This window comes from Epinephelus fuscoguttatus, linkage group LG6 (assembly GCF_011397635.1).
Source record: "Epinephelus fuscoguttatus linkage group LG6, E.fuscoguttatus.final_Chr_v1".
In the NCBI taxonomy this organism is placed as follows: domain Eukaryota; kingdom Metazoa; phylum Chordata; class Actinopteri; order Perciformes; family Serranidae; genus Epinephelus; species Epinephelus fuscoguttatus.
Window position 1 is genome coordinate 33,997,558 of NC_064757.1, and position 23,828 is coordinate 34,021,385.

The 23,828-nt window shown below is 41.2% G+C and overlaps 1 protein-coding gene across 1 annotated transcript in view; it reads left to right on the top strand.

The window, feature by feature from the left end:
- aacs (acetoacetyl-CoA synthetase) overlaps nucleotides 1-22,329 on the top strand; it is a 57,997-nt gene extending 35,668 nt beyond the window's left edge. The window contains exons 11-18 of the mRNA XM_049578421.1: nucleotides 3,244-3,308; nucleotides 8,453-8,575; nucleotides 14,486-14,599; nucleotides 15,535-15,660; nucleotides 17,096-17,165; nucleotides 17,585-17,643; nucleotides 18,079-18,281; nucleotides 18,405-22,329. Coding sequence (XP_049434378.1) covers nucleotides 3,244-3,308; nucleotides 8,453-8,575; nucleotides 14,486-14,599; nucleotides 15,535-15,660; nucleotides 17,096-17,165; nucleotides 17,585-17,643; nucleotides 18,079-18,281; nucleotides 18,405-18,542 — 898 coding nt within the window. The 3' untranslated portion in view covers nucleotides 18,543-22,329. The remainder of the gene's footprint in view (nucleotides 1-3,243; nucleotides 3,309-8,452; nucleotides 8,576-14,485; nucleotides 14,600-15,534; nucleotides 15,661-17,095; nucleotides 17,166-17,584; nucleotides 17,644-18,078; nucleotides 18,282-18,404) is intronic.
- The last annotated feature ends 1,499 nt before the right edge of the window (nucleotides 22,330-23,828 follow it).

Sequence of the window (23,828 nt, forward strand, 5' to 3'; positions counted from 1 at the left end):
GATCTGAACATCTGAGAGCAAATCACACCTTTTACTGCAAACCAATTCCTGCTTATTGACCAATCCTGCATCAGACACTTGTTTGTGTCTCAGATTCTTTTTTGATCTCCTTCTTTCTTTCTTTTATGACTGACAGACATGGTTACCAAAGTGATAGAAGGCAATTTGATTGATTTGATGTCAACAAAAATAGCTTGAAAAGACAGGAAGACACAGACTGAGACACCAACACACCCTTCCACAGAGGCAGACTTAAAAAGGCCCTTTGTTTTAGAATTAAAACTGCAGGGGAACACAGAAGTGACGTTTTGTCACTTTCTTGCTTTCCACATGTTGTCCAACTGTTGTCAGCTGTCAGGATGCCTTCCATTCACACAGAAGAAAGACACTTTCCCAAATCATTTCATTTCAGGGTTGTTGTGTGCCAACATCCTGTCAATACATTCTCCTCTGAACTATTTCCTTGTGGAGCATTTACAAAGAAGACATTTTGTCCTGTTATGCTAGACTGACCATTATTTTGTTTGACTCTTTTTTGTTTGTTTGTTCAGCTGAAAGTCAATTCCCAATCAGTTTGTTTCTTATTTTTCCTTATCTATCCACAAAGGGTTGACTGAGCACACAAGCTCTGTTTCAGCATCACCTTGCTTTACATTTACACAGTGACACACACTCCTCTCCTGGGAGCTCCCTAGTACAACGGAGCTACTGAGCAGCTCCACTGGAGCAGATGGGATTAAGGGCAAAGGCTGCTCAGTAACTGTTGCCTTTTTTTATATTTTCACATTGAGCATGCAGACATTGAAATTATGCCTTGTCATGCAGAGATTCAGGGCAACAACTGGAGTGTTGTCAGTTTAGCTGAACACTGAAGTCACGCTTGCATCAGGTCATTCATTCATGTTTCACCATCACTGCCTCATTTGGCAGCTGGATTGTAAAATCCAGACATATTTATACAGTTGTATAAAGCCTTTATAATGCTCTATTACTCTGCCAATACAGGCCAGTTGCTGATGCAGCCAGTTTCTTTTTTTATTAAAGGGTTTGTTCTCCTGGGCCAATTTCTTCCCTTCTACCCCATTGAGAAAATTTAAAGGAACACTTCACCCCCCTAAATGACCATATATTTATATATCAATTACTTACCCTGTGTCACGTTGAATCACGGAAAAAATGTTTTCCCCATGTCTCTCACAAATGAAGAATCCAAAAACTGATAATGTTTTTGAAGAAATAAAGGGTCATACTGTAGGGGGTCCACGTCCACAGACTCTCACAACTCGTGCAGAATAATCCAAGTCTCATTTATCCAGTCTTATGCCCAGCACTTCCCAAACAGACAGCCCTTTCTGACAGGGAACTAAACGGCAAACTGAAATGTATCTATGCTTTTTCCAAAGCCAAACACCATTGACAAAAAAGTAATTTTACCTCATTGAACATGGGAGTTTCTGGTCTACACCAGCCTCGATAGGTTGGTTTGTTTGTGTTATTCTGTGACTTTGGTAAATCCAAAGTTGCTCTCTAAGGGTGCATTCACACCTGCCCTGTTTGGTTCGGTTCAATTGAACTCAAAACAACCACTTACATATGAACCTTGGTACAGTTCATTTGTGGTGAGAACATGTTTTTACCTGGATCTGAACCAACTGCAGTCACATGACACATTGTCTGGGTTAAACATGAGCATGTTACAGTCCTGGAGGATTATTAATGTGCACCTCCTCCTGTACTGCCTTAATATGCACATTCAGCACATCCGATGCATCAAAACATTGTTTTCTAGTTGGAGCCGCGCCTCGTTTTCAAACTGCATGGTTTGACTAAAATGAACAATGACAGCAATATAGTCCACGATGAGCAGTGCTAAAATCAACCTGCGTAGTTGTCCCTCCATTGTGACATTAGAAAGTGTCACATTTATCTTGCAAGTGTACTCTTCTTCAACGTTTGTTTACTTCCTGGATTTTTCCCACATGGAAATTCTGACCAATCAAGAGCAGCTTTCTCACACAAGGTATTTGATCTGGTCTGCTTGTAAATGCTGCCGTGAGAACACGAACCAACTCTAGGCAATTATACAACTTTCTAACAAAATTAGTCCCTGATGATACACCTTGAGAAATGAGGCTTGAATTATACTGCACGAGTTGTGTGAGAGTTTGTAAATGGATGTTTTGAAATAGTGTTACCGATGCCTATGACCTAAATTGGTCAAGAATTTTCTGTTGTCACAATTCAACATAACTCAGGAAATCACATGAAATCTAAATGTATAACAACCCACCATATATCACCCTTGAATTTAGTGTATACTAAATTAAACTAAATTTCACTCTCTTGCCCACTGACCACCACTAATTATTCCACAAATTTCCCTAGCCAGCTACAGTAGTAGGCTCTGATGTGACATCACATCCCAAGACACACTTAAGAAGTTGGTTTACTTGTGCAGAGCTGTGTGCAAGCTGAGGACAGTGTGGTGCATCTGTTGCAAAGGTGTGGCACAATCATGACAGGGTGGGACACTTTAAAATTCTACAACTGTGTTTTTGTTGGCTGGTGGAAGATGTGTTTTCTCGTTCTCATTTGGCAGACAATGGTTGAAGTTAGAGCCATGATGACACAAGGCCACAACAAGTCACCCAACTCTCCTCCAATATGTCATAATATTCATCACCATCCTGATGAAGACAAGATAGTCAGAAACATTTGGGAAATAAAGCGTGGTGTGTTGGAAAAGAGCTGTGTGACTTGTTTAATTTTGGTGGGACACAATCTCGAATTCCCAGCGCAAAAACAATGATTAAGGATCATGATGTCACACAGTTCGTCAGCCTGTCTGTCCGTCCAATTATCTGTCCAACACTTTGGTCTTGAGCATAATATCTCAAAAATGATTGGCCAGATTGCCATGAAATTTGGCAATGCTCAAAGCACCCCAGAGGATGATTCATAATGTTTGCTAATTTGGTGCTGTTGTTAAAAGTTTCTGCTGTCACAATGCAGAACACAATACATGTAGTATGTAGGAGGGCTTTTGCAACGGCTGTCATTGTTGGCAACGCTGACGCAGATTCTGTTTTTCCCGAAATAATGGACTTTATCTTCTAAAGTTGATTAATGTTTTTGTCTTTTTGTAATGTTTGAAAAGAATGCTTCACTGATCCGTCCATATTAGTATGCTTAAAAATCTAATTTCCGTCTTTTTCTTCTTGCCTCTGTCTATCTTCCCCCCAGCATCACCATCTTTGGTACCGGGGCCAAGTGGCTGTCTGTGCTGCAGGAGAGGAACCTGAAACCCTGTGAGTGGTGGTCCCAGACACAAACGCGTACACACCTGCACAAGCATGAACACAGACATCCAGAGACACACATGGACGCACACAGATAACAAGCAGAAACCCAGAGAGGAATGCATTCACCTACACACACATAAACACACATCTACTCTCTACTCTCTACTCTCTCTACTCTCCAGAACCTGGAACAATAAAAGCAGATGGACACAATAATCATTATAATAGTTGTGCTGTTTGACTCTAAATGCCATTTACTGCATAAATCAACAGTTTGCCCCATGTTCTGGTGTTTGACACTGAAGTGAATGGATAAAAGTGCTGTTGTAATAATTCATATGAGTCATGGATAGGACCGACTAATTGCTTTTAGTGTCACAGCTCTCCAGAGAGAGAACCAGGTCTCTACACATAATCAGAGTTGTGCCTGTGCTTATTAGCCTTCCTGCTCACCTTTATACGTGCCGTTCTCTTTTTGCTGTTTCTGAGACAAAAAAGTAAATGCCAGTTTAGAAGTGCATGCGAAAATTATTGCTGCTCTGCTGCACTCTTTTGCAAAGGTACATAACGTATTGTAATAGAACAAAGCACTTGGCAATTTTTCCAAATTGTTAGGCTCCAATCATTAATTTGGCGTAAATTCAATCCATCAAGCAGTGCTCATTTTAATGATATTACTACTTTAATACCGTGTTCACTGGTAATGGTGGTGCAGCTCTTTTGGTGGGTAAAAGACAAAGTAGAATTGAATTACATAAGCTGGCATTTGGTTTACATAATTATATATCAAAGCTTCTGCTCTTTTGTTTCTCATCTTCTTTGTGTCCTCCTCGTCATCTCTTCATCTAAACTCTTAAATTGTTCTCCTCTTCTTCATGTGATTACCACTTATAAGTAGTGCAAAGGGTTCAGCTCTTTCCTACTTGGCCTTATATTTCCTTACTTTCCACATTCTCTTACCACGTACCTCCTCTCCTCTCCTCTCCTCTCCTCTCCTCTCCTCTCCTCGCATCGTCACATCCTCTCTGCCTTCTCCTCTCCTCTCCTCCCCTCCCTTCTTGTCTCCTCTGCCTTCTTCTCTCATCTCTTCTTCTGACCTTTCCTTTCCTTTCCTTTCCTTTCCTTTCCTTTCCTTTCCTTTCCTTTCCTTTCCTTTCCTCTCCTCTCCTCTCCTCTGCCCTCTTCTCTGCTCACCTCTCCTCTGCCATCTTACCTCATTTCTTCTTCCTTTCCTTTCCTTTTCTTTCCTCTCCTTTCATTTCATCTCCTCTCCTCCCCTCCCTTCTCCTCTCCTCTGCCTTCTTCTCTCCTCACCTCTCCTCTGCCTTCTTACCTCCTTTCCTTTCCTTTCCTTTCCTTTCCTTTCCTTTCCTTTCCTTTCCTTTCCTTTCCTTCCCTTCCCTTCCATCTTCTCTCCTCTCCACACCTCTCCATGCATCTCCTCTGCCTTCTCCTCTCCTCTCCTCTCCTTTTCTCCCTTCTCCTCTCCTCCCCTTCCCTTTCCTTCTCTCCTCTCCCTCCTTTTTCCTCTCTTCTGCCTTCTTCTCTCATCTCTTCTTCTTTCCTTTCCTTCCCTTCCCTCTCCTCTCTTCTCCTCTCCACACCTCTCCTTTCATCTCCTCTGCCTTCTCCTCTCCTCTCCTCCCCCCTTCTCATCTCCTCTGCGTTCTTCTCTCCTCTCCTCTCCTCTCCTCTCCAAAATTAAATTAGCACTTATAACTGATGTTTATTGCATAAACAGTTGCTATGTGTCTCAGTTCCCAGTGCGGCATTCTAATCACCACAAATCTTTATTCATGGGGCTTTGTGTGTCTTTCTGTCTGCAACTTGTAAATTAGCTGCGCACATTCCCAATTTTGTGGCTAAACAGGAAGGCACGAAAAACAAAATGTTTCTCTCTCTGTCTGACTCTCTCTGTCTCTCTCTGCTCCACCCCGCTCAGTCAGCCAGTCACTTGATCCATTTGGCTGTGTGTGTGTGTGTGTGTGTGTGTGTGTGTGTGTGTGTGTGTGTGTGTGTGTGTGTGTGTATGTTTGGATGCTTATTAGAGAAAGAGGGCATGGCAGAGGGAGAGGTGTGTATCTGTGTGTGTTTGCACATGTGTGTTTGTGTATGCAAGCATGCCTCCAGTGGGCTGGGAAGCGTAGGGGGAGCCTCTTCGCTGGCTGCCCCAGTGGAGGGGCCCTTTTCCCTGGGCTGACATTTGGACCGGACACCTGGAGGCATGGTGGGGGGTAGCAGGAGTTCCCACTGTGTGTGTGGGTGTGTGTCTGTGTGTGTTTTTATGCAGTGAGGGTCGGTTGCTGGAAGCTCATTAGTTTGCAGGGTATTATTGGCTTGTGGATTGGGCATGTGTGTGTGTGACAGAGCGTGTGCACGCATGGGCCTTGGGGACGGAGGCGAAAGGTGTGTGTGTGTGTGTGTTGTAGTACATGCAAGCTCATATGCTGTGAGTCACATCAGGGTGGCAAACTGCAATAACACAACATGTAGGGTTGCATGGAGGTACAGCTGTGAACAGGTGCAGGCTCATGTTGAAATTATGTGTGTTTGTGTGTGTGTGTGTTTTTTCATTTAGACAAAAAAAAGAGAGTAAAAAAAATGACCAAACTTTTGACGCCAGTTGTTGGTACTTGTCTTTTATCTATAATTCTTGCTAAAGGACATTTTGGCCAGTAATCAAAAAGCACATTTGAAAATGTTTTCATGTACAATAATGTACAGTAGGGATGTTCGTAACAACTTATTTCTCTGACGTCTGAAGGCAAGTTTAAACTTAAAAACACTGACTTGTCTGAAAAGTAAATTAACTCTCAGAAAACAGCCAGAATTGAGCACAATTTAATGTATAAAGTTAAATATTGTCCAAAAAAATATTGCATATATTATAAGAGACATTTAAAGTCATTCATCACATTTTCCAATAACCAAATCCTTTTAAATGCCACTAAAATGTGTGGCACTTTGGAAACCCACTTAAACAAAGTCAACAAATAACCTTTAATCCCTGTCTATTTAACACCCCAATCCATCTCAATTCAAAAACAGAACACACACCTGTGCGAATCTCTCATGCACCCAAAAAATGACAACCCAGGCACCTCTTTCATTCAGCATAGCGAAAAGACATCCAGCAGGCACCAGTATGTGAAGGCTCAGACATACTTTCTTGTACTGGTAACACACATATGAGTTTGAGAGCTTGCACATGTGTGTGCGAAAGACAGAGTGCCACTGATGATCAGGTCTCGCTTGCCACTCAAGAGTCCTGTTTTCCTCTGGGTATCTTCATAATAAGTTTAACCAACTAGTGTTTCTGGTGCCAGCTAGCAAGGGCAGCATTGTTACTTTGACTAGTCGACTAATTGCGGACATCCCTGATATACAGTACTTCTAATTATATAAACTGTGTATTATATATGTAAGCAATTTCTGATTAAATCTTTTGTCTCGTTAAGACGTTATGTTTTTGGGTTGTCCTTCAATCCGTCCAGTTCTTGTGAAAGCAGTGTCTCAACAACGCCTTGAGGGGATCTCTTCAAATTTGGGACAAACATCCACTCCAATTCAACAATGAACTGCTTAGAATTTCGTGGTCAAAGGTCAATGTCACTGTGAACATGCATCCATTTTGTTCACATCAATGCCATATCTCAAGAAGACCTTAAGGGAATTATTTTGAAATTTGGGACAAACATCCACTTGGACTCAGCACTGAACTGCATAGATTTTGGTAGTTAAAGGTCAAGGTCACACTTACCTTGTCTGTCTCATTCTTGTGAACGCAATATCTCAAGAACAACTTGAGGGATTTTTTTTTTTTTTTCAAATTTGGCACAAGTGTCCACTTGGACTTAACAAAGAAGTGATTAGATTTTGGTGGACAAAGGTCACTGTGACCTTGCATCTATTTCATTGTCATCAGTGCGATATCCTCGAGGGAAATTCTACACATTGGACTGGAAATAAACTTCCTCTTTTCTTGAGATCTGTTACCGATTTCAGCTGCTTCACTACTTCTTTATATTCACATTTCAGAACAACTTGTTCATGTTTTTAAAATGTTGTACTGTAAAATGCTATGTAACTATTCAAGGTCACTGTATCCAATTTGAATTTTCTTGTACAACAGCTGAGGGCAGGGGGTGTGGGTGGTAGATGGTGAGCAAGATGTCTGTATCTGTGTATTTGTGGTACATGTTTGTCATGTAATGCATTTTTCTCTGTGTTTTCGTTCTGTATTTCAAATCCAAATTCAAATTTTGGACAAACGCCCACTTGGACTCTGTAACGGACTGGTTAGAGTTTAGTGGTCAGTGGTCAAAGGTCAAGGTCACTTTGACCTTGTTTGTCTTATTCTTGTGAACAGGGTATCTCAAGAACACCTCAAGGAAATTTATTCAGATTTGGCACAAACATCCACTTGGACTTAATGATGAACTGATTAGAATTTGGTGGTCAAAGGTCAAGGTTACTGTGACCTTGCATCTGTTTTATTCTCTAGAACACAATATCTCAAGAAAACCTTCAGCGAATTGTTTCAAATTTGGCACAAATGTCCACGTGTACTTAATGATGAACTGATTAAGATTTGCTGGTCAAATGTCAAAGTAACAGTGACCTTGTGGTTGTTTCACTCTCTAGAACCCAATATCTCAAGAATGCCTTCAGGGAATTTCCTGAAATTTGGCACAAATGTCCACTTGGACTTAATAATTAATTGATTAGAATTTGTTGGATCAAAGGTCAAGGTTACTGTGGCCTTACCAAACATGATTTTGGCCTAACTCAAGACTTAGTTTGCTGATCGACAGAGTTTTTCACAAATGTCTAAAAGGATAAAATGATGAAGTGATGACATTCTATATCCAAAAGGTTAAAGGTCAACTTCACTGTGACATCATAGCGCTCTACAAAAGCACTTTTCTGGCCATCACTCTGGAACTGAAGGAGAGACATTTGGTTAAATACTGAATGGTGACTCTACTTTTTGGTGCCCACCTTGAAATCCTGCTGATCTTCTGTGCTGCTTAGGGAAACGTGTGTGAAGGATCCATGTTTTTACAGACATGGATGTAAACTGTGACTGCAACTTGACCGGTTCGCAGAGACATTTTTAAAAATTTTTCTTGTGTCTTTTTCTCCCCCAGCGGAAACACACAACCTCCAGTCTCTCCACACCATCCTGTCCACTGGATCTCCTCTCAAACCTCAGAGCTACGACTACGTCTACCGCTGCATCAAGAGCAACGTGCTGCTGGGCTCCATCTCAGGTGACTAACGAATACAGACGTGACACATACGGCCATTTTTCTGATACTTTATTCCATCTAAGGGTACGAATAGCAGCAGCTTTTCTAAAGTTGTTTTGTATCTTACATTAACATTGGCGGCTACACACATAAATGCAAAATAAAGCAACAAAGCATATGTGACACAAAAGGGCTGACACATAAAGAAAAAAAAATTGTATAGAACTGTACATTCTCCTCACCACCCACAATGCCACCACACACACTCTCACACACAAACACTGGCCCTCTCAGCCCATTGTTATGTTGACAGGACAATAGAATGCTATCTGTCTCTCTCTCTGAGCCCTGAAACGTTTAACATTTAGCACAGCCTGGTTGACTGACGTATTACGGACACACACGTTTAGCAGCAGCTTTGAGCGTCACACATGCACAGACTGAATGACAACCTTGATAGGTGTAGCATATAGCCACAGATGTATACACAAACACACACTTGCACACAATGACCTGCAGGCAGACGGATTGGATGCACAAGCGTCGATGGAAATGTCACCAAGAGAGAGAAGAAGAGAGGGGCAAAACGAGCTGAGTGACTCATTGATTGGCGTCTATATATTTTATTTAAGTTATTTTTGTTGTCATAACATCATCCTTGCCTCCACATGTCTCTGCACAGACCTTAAACCTGTGTGTCTCTATACTCTCCTCAAAGCCAGACTCCATTGACAGAATCGGTAATTTTACCTCACTGAAAACAGGAGCTGCTGGTCTGCCTCAATCAGTTTGTTTTCATTATTGGTGAGTCCAAACTAACCCCTTTAAAACACCAGAGTCAGACGATAACAAAAAACAAACAACTGATCAAGCAAGCTGTAGACCAGCAGCTCCCGTGTTCAGTGAGGTAATGAGAGTATGAGAGTTAGACTTGGACTTCAGTTTATCAAGAATGTTCTCCGTTTTTGGATTCTTCGTTCACTGAATGCATGCAAGAAAAAGTTTTAATAGTGTCAGAGCCATCTTTTTTAACTTCTAGTTTCCTATTATTTGTTTTGAGTCACTTTAATGCGCCACCTGACCTGCCATCTCAGGAACCTTTCATTAAAGGCAGGTGTGCCAAAGTGAGTGTGGGGTGTGGAAGACACCATTGGGTTACAGTCTTTAACCGCTGCCTATTTGGTTAGTCTTAGTTTTTTATTGTTTGATGAAGTTGTTTAATATCCCAGTGATTTCATCTTTGTTTTTGTAAAGGCCTGTTTTTTTAAGAAATGTTTGTTTGGAATTTTTGATCGTGACAGTCGAGTCAATTAGTTCATAGCATCATCTTGCAACTCTTCATACATCCTGCAAATCAATTAACTTTTAAACAAACCAAAGCACCCTAGATCATCGATCAGTGAGTAAAACTAAACCAAAGACAGTGAGTTCATCATATCTCCCATCATGGCATCGGTTGGCAGCTATTTTTTAACTCATCTGGAAGCCGCAATAAATAGTTTTGGTCATTACCCCTGTTTATCATAATTATGTTTTACTTACCAAGAGAATTGGGAACATGATGACAACGTAAACAAGAAGTCCAATAAGGAAAGAAACAAGAACAGTCTGATCATATCTTTACTCAGTTTAGCTAAATATGTGTGACACAGAAAAGAACAATAAAACATAAAATCTTTACGTAAAGTGCCTGTTGTAAACATGAATCACAGTTTACCGTTTGACTTTCTGGTTTAGATTTGACTGCACTTACCAAAGTACTTACCATAGCTGTGAGCAAACACAGTTTCCAGCACTATAATTGCATAACTTTGGCTATTCTATTTTCCTTCCAAAAAAAGCGATGTAGGTATTATGGTTAAACTGTTGACTTGTTTTCAGCCTGTCTGGTCATTTCACCACTCATTTTATTTTGTACACTGCAAGGCTGAACAATTAACCAGAATTTATTAAACTGCAATATGGACTAGTGCAATATCCAAATGCAGGAGGCACAATATTTGTGTATGACAAAATATGGGTCAAAATACCATTCAAAATAAAGCTACAGAGATGTCCCAGCCTACAAATTGTATTCTGCAGACTTCAGAAAAATATATTGTTTGGTACAGATCCTTGCAAAAAATAACGCGTAATTACTTTCATATATATTTTTCAATGAAAATGAGAATATTGATGCAAAAATAAACATGCCCTACAATATACTGAATCATATTGAAATTGCAATATGAGTCAAAATTATCAGATTTTTTTTTCCGAAAATGTTTTTCCCTAGTTCCCAGTCAGATTTTGTTGTGGCAACATCTTGTGTTCTCAGGTCTCAGCAGTTGTATTGACAAATACAGTATCATCATAAATAATTAAGAGGATGTCCAAAAAATGGAGACACAAGTTGTAAGTTGTTGTTTGAGATTCATTGTTTTAGATTTAAGGGACTAAATCTGTGTGTGTGTGATCACGTTTGTGTGTCTGTGTGTGTATTCCTCAGAACAGCAGGTCCTGCCCCATCACTTTTCCTCCTTGTTGCCAAGGGCAACAGCAGGCTCCAACCCTGTTGGCTGCCAACCGACCTAACCTTGACCCCCGAGGTCAATACTCACTCTGCGTGTGTGTGTGTGTGTGTTCTTAGGATTTATCACAGCATATGGGGCTGACTGGTGGTCACGGTGACATATGTGATGGGCCCCTTTGCCGATTTCACCCTGTGCGACTGCGTGTGAGTTTGTGCCGTGTGAATGTGTCTGCGAACATGTGTGTGAGTCAATGTGAATATTTTTATACATACATTTCAGGATGTGTGTGCGTGTGCGTGTGTGTGATACTGTCAGCAGGGAAGTCAGAACCCCGCTGCGCCTCGTTGGGGGATTTTAACACTTTCACTGCTGGATTTCCTCCATCCTAATATACCTCCGTCTGACTGCCCATATGGCACTCCTCTACTTCTCTTTTTGCTCCCTCTCTTCTCTCCTCTTCTCTTCTCCTCTCTCTTTTTCTCAGTAGGATAAAAAAAGTTGAAAACGCCTTATCTTTTGTTTTTATTTTCCTTCAGTTGTGTGTTTGAGTTTTCTGTGTTTGTGTGTGCACATGTGTCTGCACAAGTATTAGATGTGTGTTAGCAAAATCTTCCTGTTGCTTTCATGATGTGTATTCTTTTTATAATTCATTTTTGAATATAAGAACGCTTGCGTAGGTTAGCTGGTTGTTTTTTTTGTGTCTCAGTTGGTGGCTCTGTCTGACCCCAAACTGTGCCAGAGGATGTTCAAAGCACTCAAACCTACACAAATGAAAGCAGCCATACACACACACACACACACACACAAATATATATACACAAACTGGGGAATTCAAAAAATATTTTTCTTCACTGTTCAGAATAGTCAGTGCTGTTAGAAACATCAGATCAGTGTGACAAGGTACCCTCTTGTGTATACGCGCACAATGCACGCACGCACGCACGCACACACACACACACACACACGCACACTAAATGGCTGATGATAGAAGGCATCCTAAGAAAGCCGCAGTGGCTTTTGGCTTAAAATATACTGTGTGTGTGTGTGTGTGTGTGTGTGTGTGTGTGTGTGTGTTTTTGTGTGTGTACTTGCCCATTAAAACAAGTGTAATAATAAAATAATTGCGTGTCTTCCCACTATAAGTGTGTGTGTTTAATCAGAAGACAAAGTTTCCACTTCCTCCTGGGAGCCAATTAAAGCTCAATAAAGAGCCTGGCAGAGAGAGAGAGAGAGAGAGAGAGAGAGAGAGAAACAAAGAGAGGGAACGAGTGTGAGGAACAGAAAGAAAAGCAAGAGGGAAGGAAGGAGCGGTGGAAGGGCAGAGAGCAGTTGAGAGGAAGCGAACAAGATGGATGGATGGAGTCTATGATACAGAGAGGGAATGAAACAGGGAGGTAGAGATGAAACAATGGGAAGGGAGATGAATCGAAGGTGTCAGAAATAGTAGATGATTGGAAGGTAGAAAGAGACAAATGGATGGTGCGGCAGAGGAAGAGTGTGTGTGTGTGTGTGTGTGTGTGTGTATGTTCATGACAGTTTTAAGGATGTACTCCAACAGTGTATAACTCCTATATAGGTCAATGGAGGCGGAGCAGGGCACTAACACCACCAGTTTGTCATAATGCGAAATTGATACCATTACTAAGTAATGTCTCAGGTTAGTTGTCACTGTGATGCTTTACTTATTTACTTAATTATACAGATTAGTAAACAGCCATAAACACTTCATCTTTATTAAACTTGAAGCCACATTAATTGTTTTGTTTTTTTTGTTTGTTTTTTTTTTGCCGCTAGGGGGCAGAATAATCCCACAGCCAGCATGTTATTACCTTAGTAGTGTGAAAAATGTACTTATTACCAGTTTTGATGACATTTATCAACAGTTTGCAAAAAGAATTTAGTGGTTACAGTCTTGAAAATGTGTAAAAGGTGATTTGCTGATTGTTGCTTGTTTCATGGTGTATGTTATTTAAAGTTTACTCTTGCTGGAATGAAACAACTAAAGGCTAGTTCACATTACACGATTTTTACCCCGCAAAATGCATCACAGAGACTATCGTAATCTTTTGAGTGTTCATACCTGGTGAGGTGTGTTACTGTCATTGGGAGTCTCGCCAACTGCGTTACGACCTGTGTGTGCACACCACGAGATTTCTCCACCGAGCCCTCGCTGACAGAGCCCCAGATAGTGCAGTGACGTCACCAAACTTGGAGACGACACATCGTAAAGGCATGGATATTCTTCCCAGTGTTGAATCAGATCTGCCTCCAGGGCCTGGGTCCAAACACAACACGCTCCCCGTGATCCTGTGGACGCCGCCATTGCTGTTGTTGCTTGCTGGCTTGTCAGTGTTGCCAGATCTTGGGAGAGAAACAAGCAACCAGGGCTATAGAAACAAACCCAAAAGAAGCGACTATCATGCGTTTAAATAACTTATTAGACAGATATATACAGAGAAAGGGGACGTTTAGTGAGCGAGCCCAAATAAGCAACTCCACTTTAGAAACAAGCCCAAAAAACCGCAACCTTCGACTATCAGTATTTGTAAGCGACTTTACAAAAAAACAAGCCCAAAGTCGTGGCTAAGAAGTGGACCTGGCAACCCTGTGGCTTGTCTCACATTTCTTCCGTCCTCCTGCGTGCTGACATGGGACGTATCCCGACTCTCATTGGCTGATGCTCTTTGTCAGTTGTGTCAGGTTTCTCCAGTTTTCTAGCATGCCAGATATCCAGTCCTAGTCGCAAATGAGGGGGTGACTTGCTCGTAGGCTTGTTCACACATGAGCACCGGTTGTGGCAGATGATCTGCCTCCGACCCAAGGTGGCTCTCAAGATCCTCTGCGTCCAAATCACGGTGAAAATCGTGTAATGTGAACTCAGCTTAATAAGTGATGACTAATAGGCAGTCAATGGACAATCAATAAATTAACAGATTTGCAGCAATATCCATTGTTTGCCTACCCCTGTAGTGCGGGTTGTCCATTAATTGTTTAAGTTGGTTGGTGCAAGATTCACACAGAGTGCCCGACCTTGCGTTTTCCACGGCATGTGTACGACCCCGTAAACCTGTATTTTTTCTATTAGCCAGCAGGGGGCGATGCCACTGGATGCAAAAGAAGCGATATTGTATAGAAGTCTGTAAAAATGAATTTATTATGCGCGTGTATTATATGTTATGGCTCCAAATAACCGAGATAGTTACGGCCCAAATGCCAGTTTTTAACTGCTTGTCTGCAGTTTAGTGCCGGGCAGGTCATGTAAAGTCGTTTTATTGGACTTGACCCGTTTTAAAAACATCTTGTGGTGTTAGCTTCATAAAGGTGCAGACTTCCCTTCAAGATGACATGTTTTATTTCAGACCATCAACCAACTAAATCTCTCCCTCTGTGTCTGTTTTTCTCTCATCTCTCTGCCCAGGCGGCACTGACATAGTGTCATGTTTCATGGGTCAGAACCCAACAGTTCCAGTGTATCGGGGCGAGATCCAAACAAGAAACCTCGGCATGGCTGTGGAAGCCTGGAGTCTTGATGGTAAGAGAGTGTGTATGTGTGTGTGTGTGTGTGTGTCAGTGTGTGTGCATGTTCAGAGTGGCTCAGAAATGGAATATCATTGCTTTTTATTTCTTTTTAGTCAACATTCTGTCAAGGGATTTATTGAGCAGTCTATATTGAAATCAGAGTCTAGGGATCACATAGAGGTTGTGAGGAAGTTGCTAGTTCGAATCCTAGGAGGGCCTGGGAAAATATTAATGAGGAAAATTAATCAGTTTACAAACCGTTGAGATGCCCTTGAGCAAACTTCCCATCTGCTTCGGGAGCTGCTCGGTAGCCAGCAGAACAAAACTGTAGTTATACTTGGTTGCTCCCATATGCTAGTGTACCTGAATGCATTGGCATGGATTTGAGGGTAGCCATTGCTGAAACATTGAGGGAGTAATTGTTGAACTTTCCCTGGGTAAATACAGGTAAAACAGGTACTATTTTTTTCATTAACAATCCAAACAAAAAAGAGAGATTTTTATCTTGCTGGGAGTCTTCAAAGCCCTCTATGTTTTTCTCATTGATTTTAGTCCCTTGTTCCCCAGCTCCCGATCCCTGCTGCAGGCTGTACTGGCGTGTCTCCACCACCTCAAAGGAGAGTGGATTGAGGGATAATTTAAAGGCAGTTTTGTAGGAAGAGCTTGGGATTATATTAGTCGGTCTCTAAGCCTATAACACCGTCCTCAGGGAGGAGGTGAGGTCTGTGTGAAACCACACACTAAAGTGTATCAGGTTCTCTGAGTGTGGGATATATAACCAGGTGATTTTTTATTTTATTTTATTTTATTTTATTTTTTATCTGAAAATTATTTAGACGTTTGTGAGTGTGTTTGTGTTCGTAGGTTTGTGTCCAAGTGTGTGTGTTTTGGCAAAGTATATCCACTAAAGTTTTTGTTCTTGTGAAATGTGTGTGTGTCTGTGGACAGGTAAGCCTGTATGGGGAGAGAGCGGGGAGCTAGTGTGCTTGAAACCAATCCCCTGCCAGCCAACACACTTCTGGAATGACGAGAACGGGGGCAAATACCACAAAGCATACTTTTCTACATATCCTGGTAAGTATAGGAACACCCGATTCAGATGTTATCAGCCCATTAAGTGGCTGTTATTTGTTGTTTTAAGCCTCGTAGATATGGGTTCGAAAGGGCCTGCCACAACTGCCATTAGGCTCAAAGGCCATTATATTAATTGTCCATCTGCATATTAAATGTTGTGAAACAGTCGCCATTTTATCAGGTTTTACTTTCACTTTAGTTAGGTTTAAGGCACAATAACTGTGTTTACAGGTTTAGGAAAAACATATCACAATAGGCCAATTAAAAAAATGTTTCTGATTAAAATATTTAACACTGACTTTGGTTTGGAAACCCAGCTTTCCTGGGTGAAAGTTCTGTGTCTATTTGACCAATCCACCATCTCTCCCTCCCAACTACTCACCTGACACGTACTTTTTTCGCTATTTTGACTACATCATCTGACTTCCTCCTTTACTCCTGTCATAATTATTATGGTCATGAGAGGTCGCTGCCTAACAATAAACACAAACAGTCGTGTCATGGCCTGATGATAGGCTTCTGAACCCATGTTTATGAGGCTAAAAAGAACTGATAATGACCACCTAATGGTCTGATAACACCCGAACTGGCTGACAGACGTAAATACAAACTTACATACAGTATACATATACACAAAACACTTGTATGATATAATCAGTCCGCCCAGGATTTTGAATTCTGTGCAACCTTGCAATTTCAGTCATCACAACTTTACTGTAAATTTGACTAATTAAAATGGTAAAAAAAATCAGTCTACAATGTCATCGTAGAGCTGTGTGCGTCCTTTTGATTTGCTCAGCCCGTCTCTCTGTGTTTATCATGGGCTGGGGCTTTGCACTTGGGACAGTCACATACACACAGTGACAGGGCTAACCGTTAGCAACATAAAGCTAACATTACCCAACGGTTATTAACAGATTTAACGACAGAGTTGAGTCATTTCAGTGTGTGATTAACGGCTAACCCTGCTGGGAGTCCTCTTCCAAAGTGGCAAAATATGAACAGTAGTGATGAGATGATATTGTGCTGTTAGCTCCTTTTAATCAGACAGAGCAGGAGGAGAGCCTCTCATGGGAACAGCCCTTCAGCACTGCTTTAAATGACATTAACAGCTGATCGGCAACCCCCCTGATCACAAATAGATTCAGATTCTGTGGGCAACACCGAATGCTCATAATAATACACTCCAAATCAGAGATATCCTCACAAGTATTTTTTGCAATTTTCACATGCTCCTACAATTTCATTGCAAGAAAACACCTATGCAATTTTTTTTTAGAAAAGCTGCAATGAATCAGGCATTTCAGGCTGCAACAGAAAATGTTTTCAGTTCTCAACAGTTTTTTCTCTGCATCTGTTTGTGTTTTTTCATTGGTTGTTTTTTTATGTTTGTTTTCAATGGATGTTTTTCTATCACCATATTCTTTTTCTCCAGGGGTGTGGGCCCACGGAGACTACTGTAAAATCAACGCAAAGACAGGAGGCATTGTCATGCTGGGCAGAAGGTCAGCCATTAACAGTTGGTTTCATTACTGTAGTTTTAATTGATTAATTTATTTAGATTACTGTGCACGTGGACAGGTTAAAATGGCCTACTGTTTCACTCAGAAAGCTCAGCCTGCACTGGCTCTTAAACTGCTTTATGGCACCATATAAGATTTCTTTAAGTCAAAAAAAAGACCAAAAGAGAATTCAGTTCTCCAGGGTACATGGAGATAAACTGAAAATATGGAAATGCACATGCACTGAAACAAATAAATAGACAAACATATAGTTTCCATATTCAAACATATAAAGAAAGAAACAATCACTCGCTCTCAGGAACTGACATTGTTTCCATATGCTGGTAGACTTTCTGTGACACGACAGCTTTTCAATGACAGACGCTTGAGTTTTGGATCTTGAACTTGTGTTTGTTCTGCAGTGACGGTACACTGAACCCCAACGGAGTCCGATTTGGCAGCTCGGAGATCTACAACATTGGTAAGTCTCCACATTACAGGTGGAGGTGCAGGTGTGGGTGTAAGAAAGGATGAAATGATGAAAGGACACAGCAAAGCGTTTTTGTGAGCTCAAATTGAGTCATGGTCCTTTTTATGCTGGTAAGAAAAATATTGTTTGTTCACTTGTTATTATTTGTGAAGCCAACAGAATGTAGCAGAAGCACATTTTCTTCTGAGTGTTGACACCAGGAATGTATTGTTTCTCTGCCGAGTTTGGAAGTTGCAAAGTGGTGAAACATTTTTCTCTGTTCTTGCCAAAACTCTTACAACACTCCATTTCTTCTTGTTCTCTCTTCTTCTAATCTTTGCTCCCTGACTCTCTTCACCTCTCACCTCCTCTTCTCTCCTCGTTTTTTTGTTTTGTCTCCTTGTCCTCTACTCTGACCTCTCCTCTACTCTCCTCTCCTCGCTGCAGTGGAGGCGTTCGAGGATGTGACAGACAGTCTCTGCGTTCCTCAGTACAATGCCGATGGAGAGGAGCGAGTTATTTTGTTCTTAAAAATGGCACCCGGTAAGCCCTTCAGTCCGGAGCTGGTGGCAAAGATTAAAGGAGCCATTAGAAAAGCCCTGTCTGCCCGACACGTCCCTGCTCTGCTGCTGGAGACCAGAGACATTCCTGTAAGAGAAATATGAATATCAATCAGATATGAGTAAACCCGTCAGATTATCCTGTCACAGTGGTTTCAAGTGTAAAAGTCAGTTCTATTTTGAATGACAGCTCTTTTCTTCATCCCTCTGCAGTACACCATCAGCGGGAAGAAGGTGGAGGTGGCTGTGAAGCAGGTGATTGCCGGCCGGGAGGTGGCGCAAAGAGGAGCTTTCTCCAACCCTGATTCGCTGGACCTCTACAAGAACATTCCTGAACTGCAGAACTATTAGAGATGAGCTGGAGAGAGGACCACCTCAGAAGATCTTAGTTTTTAAATGAACTTTATTCAAATTTACAGGAACAGGGAGATGTGCAAGGTGCATTACAGGGGTAGTTTACAAAAGCCCCATTTGCACGGGACTAGTTACACCTGGGGACCTCGAGCAATTTGTAGTAATTGCAGAGGTGGTTTGTGATCTTAATCCCTTGCAAATCTGCCATGTCCGTAGTTTGTCAAGAAAAAATTTGACTTTACATTACCGAATCTCACTAAACACAGAGGTCATGTAGAAATATTAGTCCCGTGTGAATTGGCATCGGGTGACTTGGGATTTATTTGTCTTTTCTGCCTCTTTCCTGGTTGAGAATTATGAAGGCTGTGTTGGCAATTACAAATGAATGTTTGAAAGCATTTTGGGCGAAGGAGGCTCATCTTGCTACACAGCATGGAGACCCATTGACAGAAAGAGCAAGCTTAAATCCATCAGAAGAGAGAAAACTCAAAAGATGACTCACATTTTAAAGGATGAGAAAAAGAGGTTATCATGGTGCATCTCTGCTAGTGGTGCTGTGTAGGTTTTCTGTGTTGCGTAGAGCAGTGGATCCCAACTGGTCCAGCCATGGGGTCCAGATTTCTCCATAGTCATCAGTTCAAGGTCCACACAGTTAAAGATATTTAGCGTCATACTTGCGTTTGGCCATGTCGTCAAGCTAGTTTGCGGTCTCTGTCAATAGCTATGAACTCTACAGCGGGAAACAGCACTTTGAAATAAAAGATCTGTGCCGGAAATTCACCATACTTAAAGATAAAGTGTGTTTTTTACAACTTTCACGTTAGTGAGTCACTTGCGGCCCGTTCAGAATGGACCCATGACCCACTTTTGGACCACAACCCACCAGTTGGGAACCACTGGAGTAGAGTGTAATCACAAATGACTGTGTGCATCATATTTGGGGGGATTATGTCAGCAAATGTGAGAGAAATACAGACTTTGCTTATCCTGTGTTAATGTGCGGCATGAAACACAGACTTTTGGGGAAGGGGTAATTATTAAAATCACAAGGTCCCCTGTTTATACTAGTCCCAAGCGAATACGGTTAAAGGCACCTTTGTTCAGAGCATATAAAAGGAAAAGACTGTGTACGTCAAAATAATACAAAAATTGTATAAATAATTTGTAAATATAATAATAAGTGTTTGGTATGAGGCAGACAAGAGACTTTAAAAATGTGTTGCTCCATTGGCTAGCTTTCAGTCACGTGATCAAGCAGCTGCTCTCAGTGAATGTTGAACTGGATTCAGCTTTGGGTATAATATGATGTGCACAGCGGCGCTTGTGAATAAGCTCACGCACTGAAGTCACCAATAATGGAGAAGTGTAATTCAGCATCAAGCGCTTCGCTTTGGCTTCACAGTCTGATCGCTATCAGCCAGTGAAGAACCATATCTCTCTGTGTCACCTGCTTTAACATCAGCGTCGCCTCTGAGTGTGTCCCAGAATTGAAAATCCGTGGGAGTGTGCAGACAAACGCACAACACAAACACCTGGGATTAACACCTCAGTTCCGGCTCGTATCATTGTTACAATATGTGGCGGGTATTGCTTTATCAAATGTGTATATATTTGAATATATATTTTTTTGGACTGTGAAATTACGTTAACATTCTAATTATGCATTTAAAGATAGTGACCCAGACCTGTTAACCAAAGTCAGTCTCGGATGAAGAGGGTTGTAGTTTGGATAAATGAAGAAGATAAAACTTAATGAACTTCTACCAACCTAAAACGTTTTTGATCTCTTGTGTATTACATGCTCAAATCCTAACAATCGACTTTGTAACCATTGACTCTTATTGCATTCCACCCAAGATATCAAGGCATGAATTGATGAAGCTCTACAAGCTAAAGTTTTTCATTGGCTGTCATTTATCCAGCTAAACGAGTCAGTGAAGGTCAAGTGTGATCTGAAACTGAGCAAAGGTTCATTTCACCACAGAAGCCTGTATTTATTCGTTCCATGTCTGTGTTCCATGTTCATGTGTCATGACTCTAAGACAAATGTGTCTCTTCAAATAGTTACAGCCTGTTTTTGCGTCGTACATGGGAGAGCCGAATTATTCACATTTTCCTTGTGCTGTGTGGCAAAGCCTTAAGGCTAATTAACGCCATTAAAGATGAACTGCAGTGGTTTTTGTCACGAGTAGCAATACTGTGCAACATGGGTGTATGATAGCAAAAATCACCTGGGTTTCATTTCCTGTTGGAGAAAAAAAAAAAAAAAACGGACCTGAAAGTGTAACGATAACAGATATAAATGTCAGAGATGCATTTGATCTTTGGGGCTGCAGAAAGTATTTTATACTGATTTTTGTGGTTGTGGCTTGTTGTGGTTTTAAGGATTCTTCTTATCTGGCATTTGTTTCAGTCTTTGTCACTTGTTTCAGATTGTTTAAAGGTTTGAATGTATGCAAGTCAACTGGAAAATTCTGAAGTTCAGCTTTAACGTCATTTTCACTGCTTAGATTTAATATATTTCTTCTTTAAAGGTACCCTGTGAAATTTTTGACCACTTCCTTTCCTGCCAATAGTGTCGCACTATTCCACTGATTGACAGGTGGCAGTAAATTGCCAAGAAAAGTAGCAATGCACCAGCAAAATGCAAGGACGTGGAAAAGTGCTAGCTAGCAAATACAGTTGTAAACAATGCAGGGTTCAAATGAAAATAAATCAGACTTTCTAATGCCTCATGAGGGTTTTTAGGCCAAAATGCTTTTTGGTGAGAAACACTGATGTAAACGTAACTTTACTGTTTTTGGAAGAAAACTCCACAGGGTACCTTTTAAAGGGACAGTTCACACCAAAATCAAAAAATACGTAGTTGTCTTCTTACCTGTGTTGCTGTGTATTAATTTAGATTGTTCTGGTGTGACATGCCGAGTGTTGGAGATGTCTGCCTTCTGTCGCGTATAAGGAAACTAGCTGGCACCTGCTAAAAATGCCAAAAAATACATTTGATTGTATCACCACAGAAGGAAGAGTGCATCTACTCATGGACGAGAGGCTTGTGCTCATGTTAACATTAATGGCGTTCTCCTCAGCTGAGCTGTAATGTTAGCTAGCTTACTTGTGCTACCTGAGCTAGCAGTAGATGCACTCTTCCTTCTGCACAGTGATTCGGTTGGTGGGTGTAGTTCAGTAGAAAGAAAACAGTCCACACATGAAAATGCTCACAACAAGGTCTGTGGATTATGTTGAGTAACCAGGTCATAATTTCTGCAAAGAGACATTGCTGTTAAGTTTTTCAAATGTATTTTTTGTCGCTTTGAGCACCACAAGCCGAGTTCCATCTAGTTCCATTACATTTAAGAGAAAACAGACCGATATCTCAAACACTTGGCAACTCACACCAAAACAATCTAGACTGATAAATGCCACAACGGGTAAGAAGATAAATATGTATTTCTAGTTTTGGGGTGAACTGTCCCTTTAAAGTCTCAAAGACGCATAGCTCTCTGTTAAAGAGACAGGGATCATAATTAGATAACTGTACACTTTGCACTTTAGTACTGTATACTGTGTGTGGCATTGTTCAAAATGAAACCTAGTGAAACATCATTCTGTTGTATGCATGCAGGTCAGGCAGTTATTCTTCTGCACCAAACGTTTCTTATAATAGGCCAAGAGTTTGCAATCATGATTCTGGGTGTGTCACATGTAAACAATAAGTTGGTTGTTTTTGGTTCTACAATGTAATTTTTATGTATTTTGGTGTCGCAAGAAAGTTTATTGAATCAGATGTGTGTCTTTCTACAGTCGCTTATTTGCTCTTTTACACGACAGCATGCTGATAATGGTCATTGTCAAGTTAATGTTGCAAGTTGACAGGGCCGTGAAAGGATGTGAACTAATCTTATTTGCACACGTTGGCTGTGTTCAGTCGGAGTTTTTCCAGGGAAATATTTGCATAAGAAACCGCTTAAGTCGTGTATCAAGGGGGATTTTGTTGTGAGCGTGGGTGCATTTCTTAGTTGACAACTGTCAGCTACCCAATAAAGGAAAGCCAGTCTGAGAGCAAAAGCTCAGACAAACAACTTTGTGTTCCAAAAACTTCAGCCTTTAATACTCGTTGCAGATTTACACAATGAGCATCCACATTGTTTCTCTGAGATCAACCGGGAGGCCTTTTATTCCGTGCTTCCAGGACACGGCACACATGTAAGGTGTATGCCAGATGTTTGTGAGTTCTGACACAAAAACCACCAGCAACTCAAAAGAAGGCACCAAACGTCCAGTAACTTTCTTGAACAAGAACAATTCACTGATATTAATTCCTTGCCTCTTTGTGATGTTAAGCATCACCTTTGGGTCTCAACACCATCAGCAGCCAATGACACAACAACACTAAATCAGCTTTGCTGCCGCACCTCGCAGCTTGTGATGTCTTGACCACCTCAGCATGTGAACTTCTGCTTTAGAATACACAACTGTCAGGCTGCTGGAATAACAGAAGTGTGTGTGTGTGTGTGGCAGCCAGTCATTTTGACAGACGTCTACTTCAGAAATAAACTTGGCACTTTTAAAACTCCCCGTAACCTTTATAAGTGTGAACGCTCAGACCTGCCAGTCAGCCGAGCTTCAAAACGAAACAGAGGAAAAAATATTAACATAGGAAAAAAAAGTGAGACTTGGTTAGAGTCCAGTTCCTCAGTGTAAAAAGTCTCACTAATCTAGTGTTCTCGTATTTTATTTATTCCCACCTTCAGTCATTCAGACATGAGAAAATGTTTTGTTGGCGTCCTGTCAGTTTGTAGAGGAGATCCGAGGGTGAAGAGAGAGAGAAGCTGCAGGAATGAGCGGTGTGGGTTGAATGTAGGAATGTTGTCAAATGAAAAGCTGAAGTGTTTACCAAATTTGCAAATAATAACCATCTGATGAACATGAATGGTAAGTGCCATGCAGTCCCCGAGAGAGGCTGTCTGTTGTTGTATGATTCGTCCCAGTAGTCTCATCACAGAGCACATCACAAACCAGAAAATGACTTTGTTAACGACTTGATTGTGCACTCTGCACTTACAGGGGTTGACGGTTAATTCACTCTCAGCGCAATCAGTTTGAAATATAAATTGAAACCTCGCAGACTAATCATCGAGTGTTTATTCTCCGTCATTATGTTACAAACTGACCTGTGGTGCTTGTGCAAATGTTTTCTTCTATAGTGAGGGAAATTAAACTTATGAAGTGACTAGATTGGAAAGTGATTGACTCTGTGTCCCCACAGGTTACTTTATTTATCTA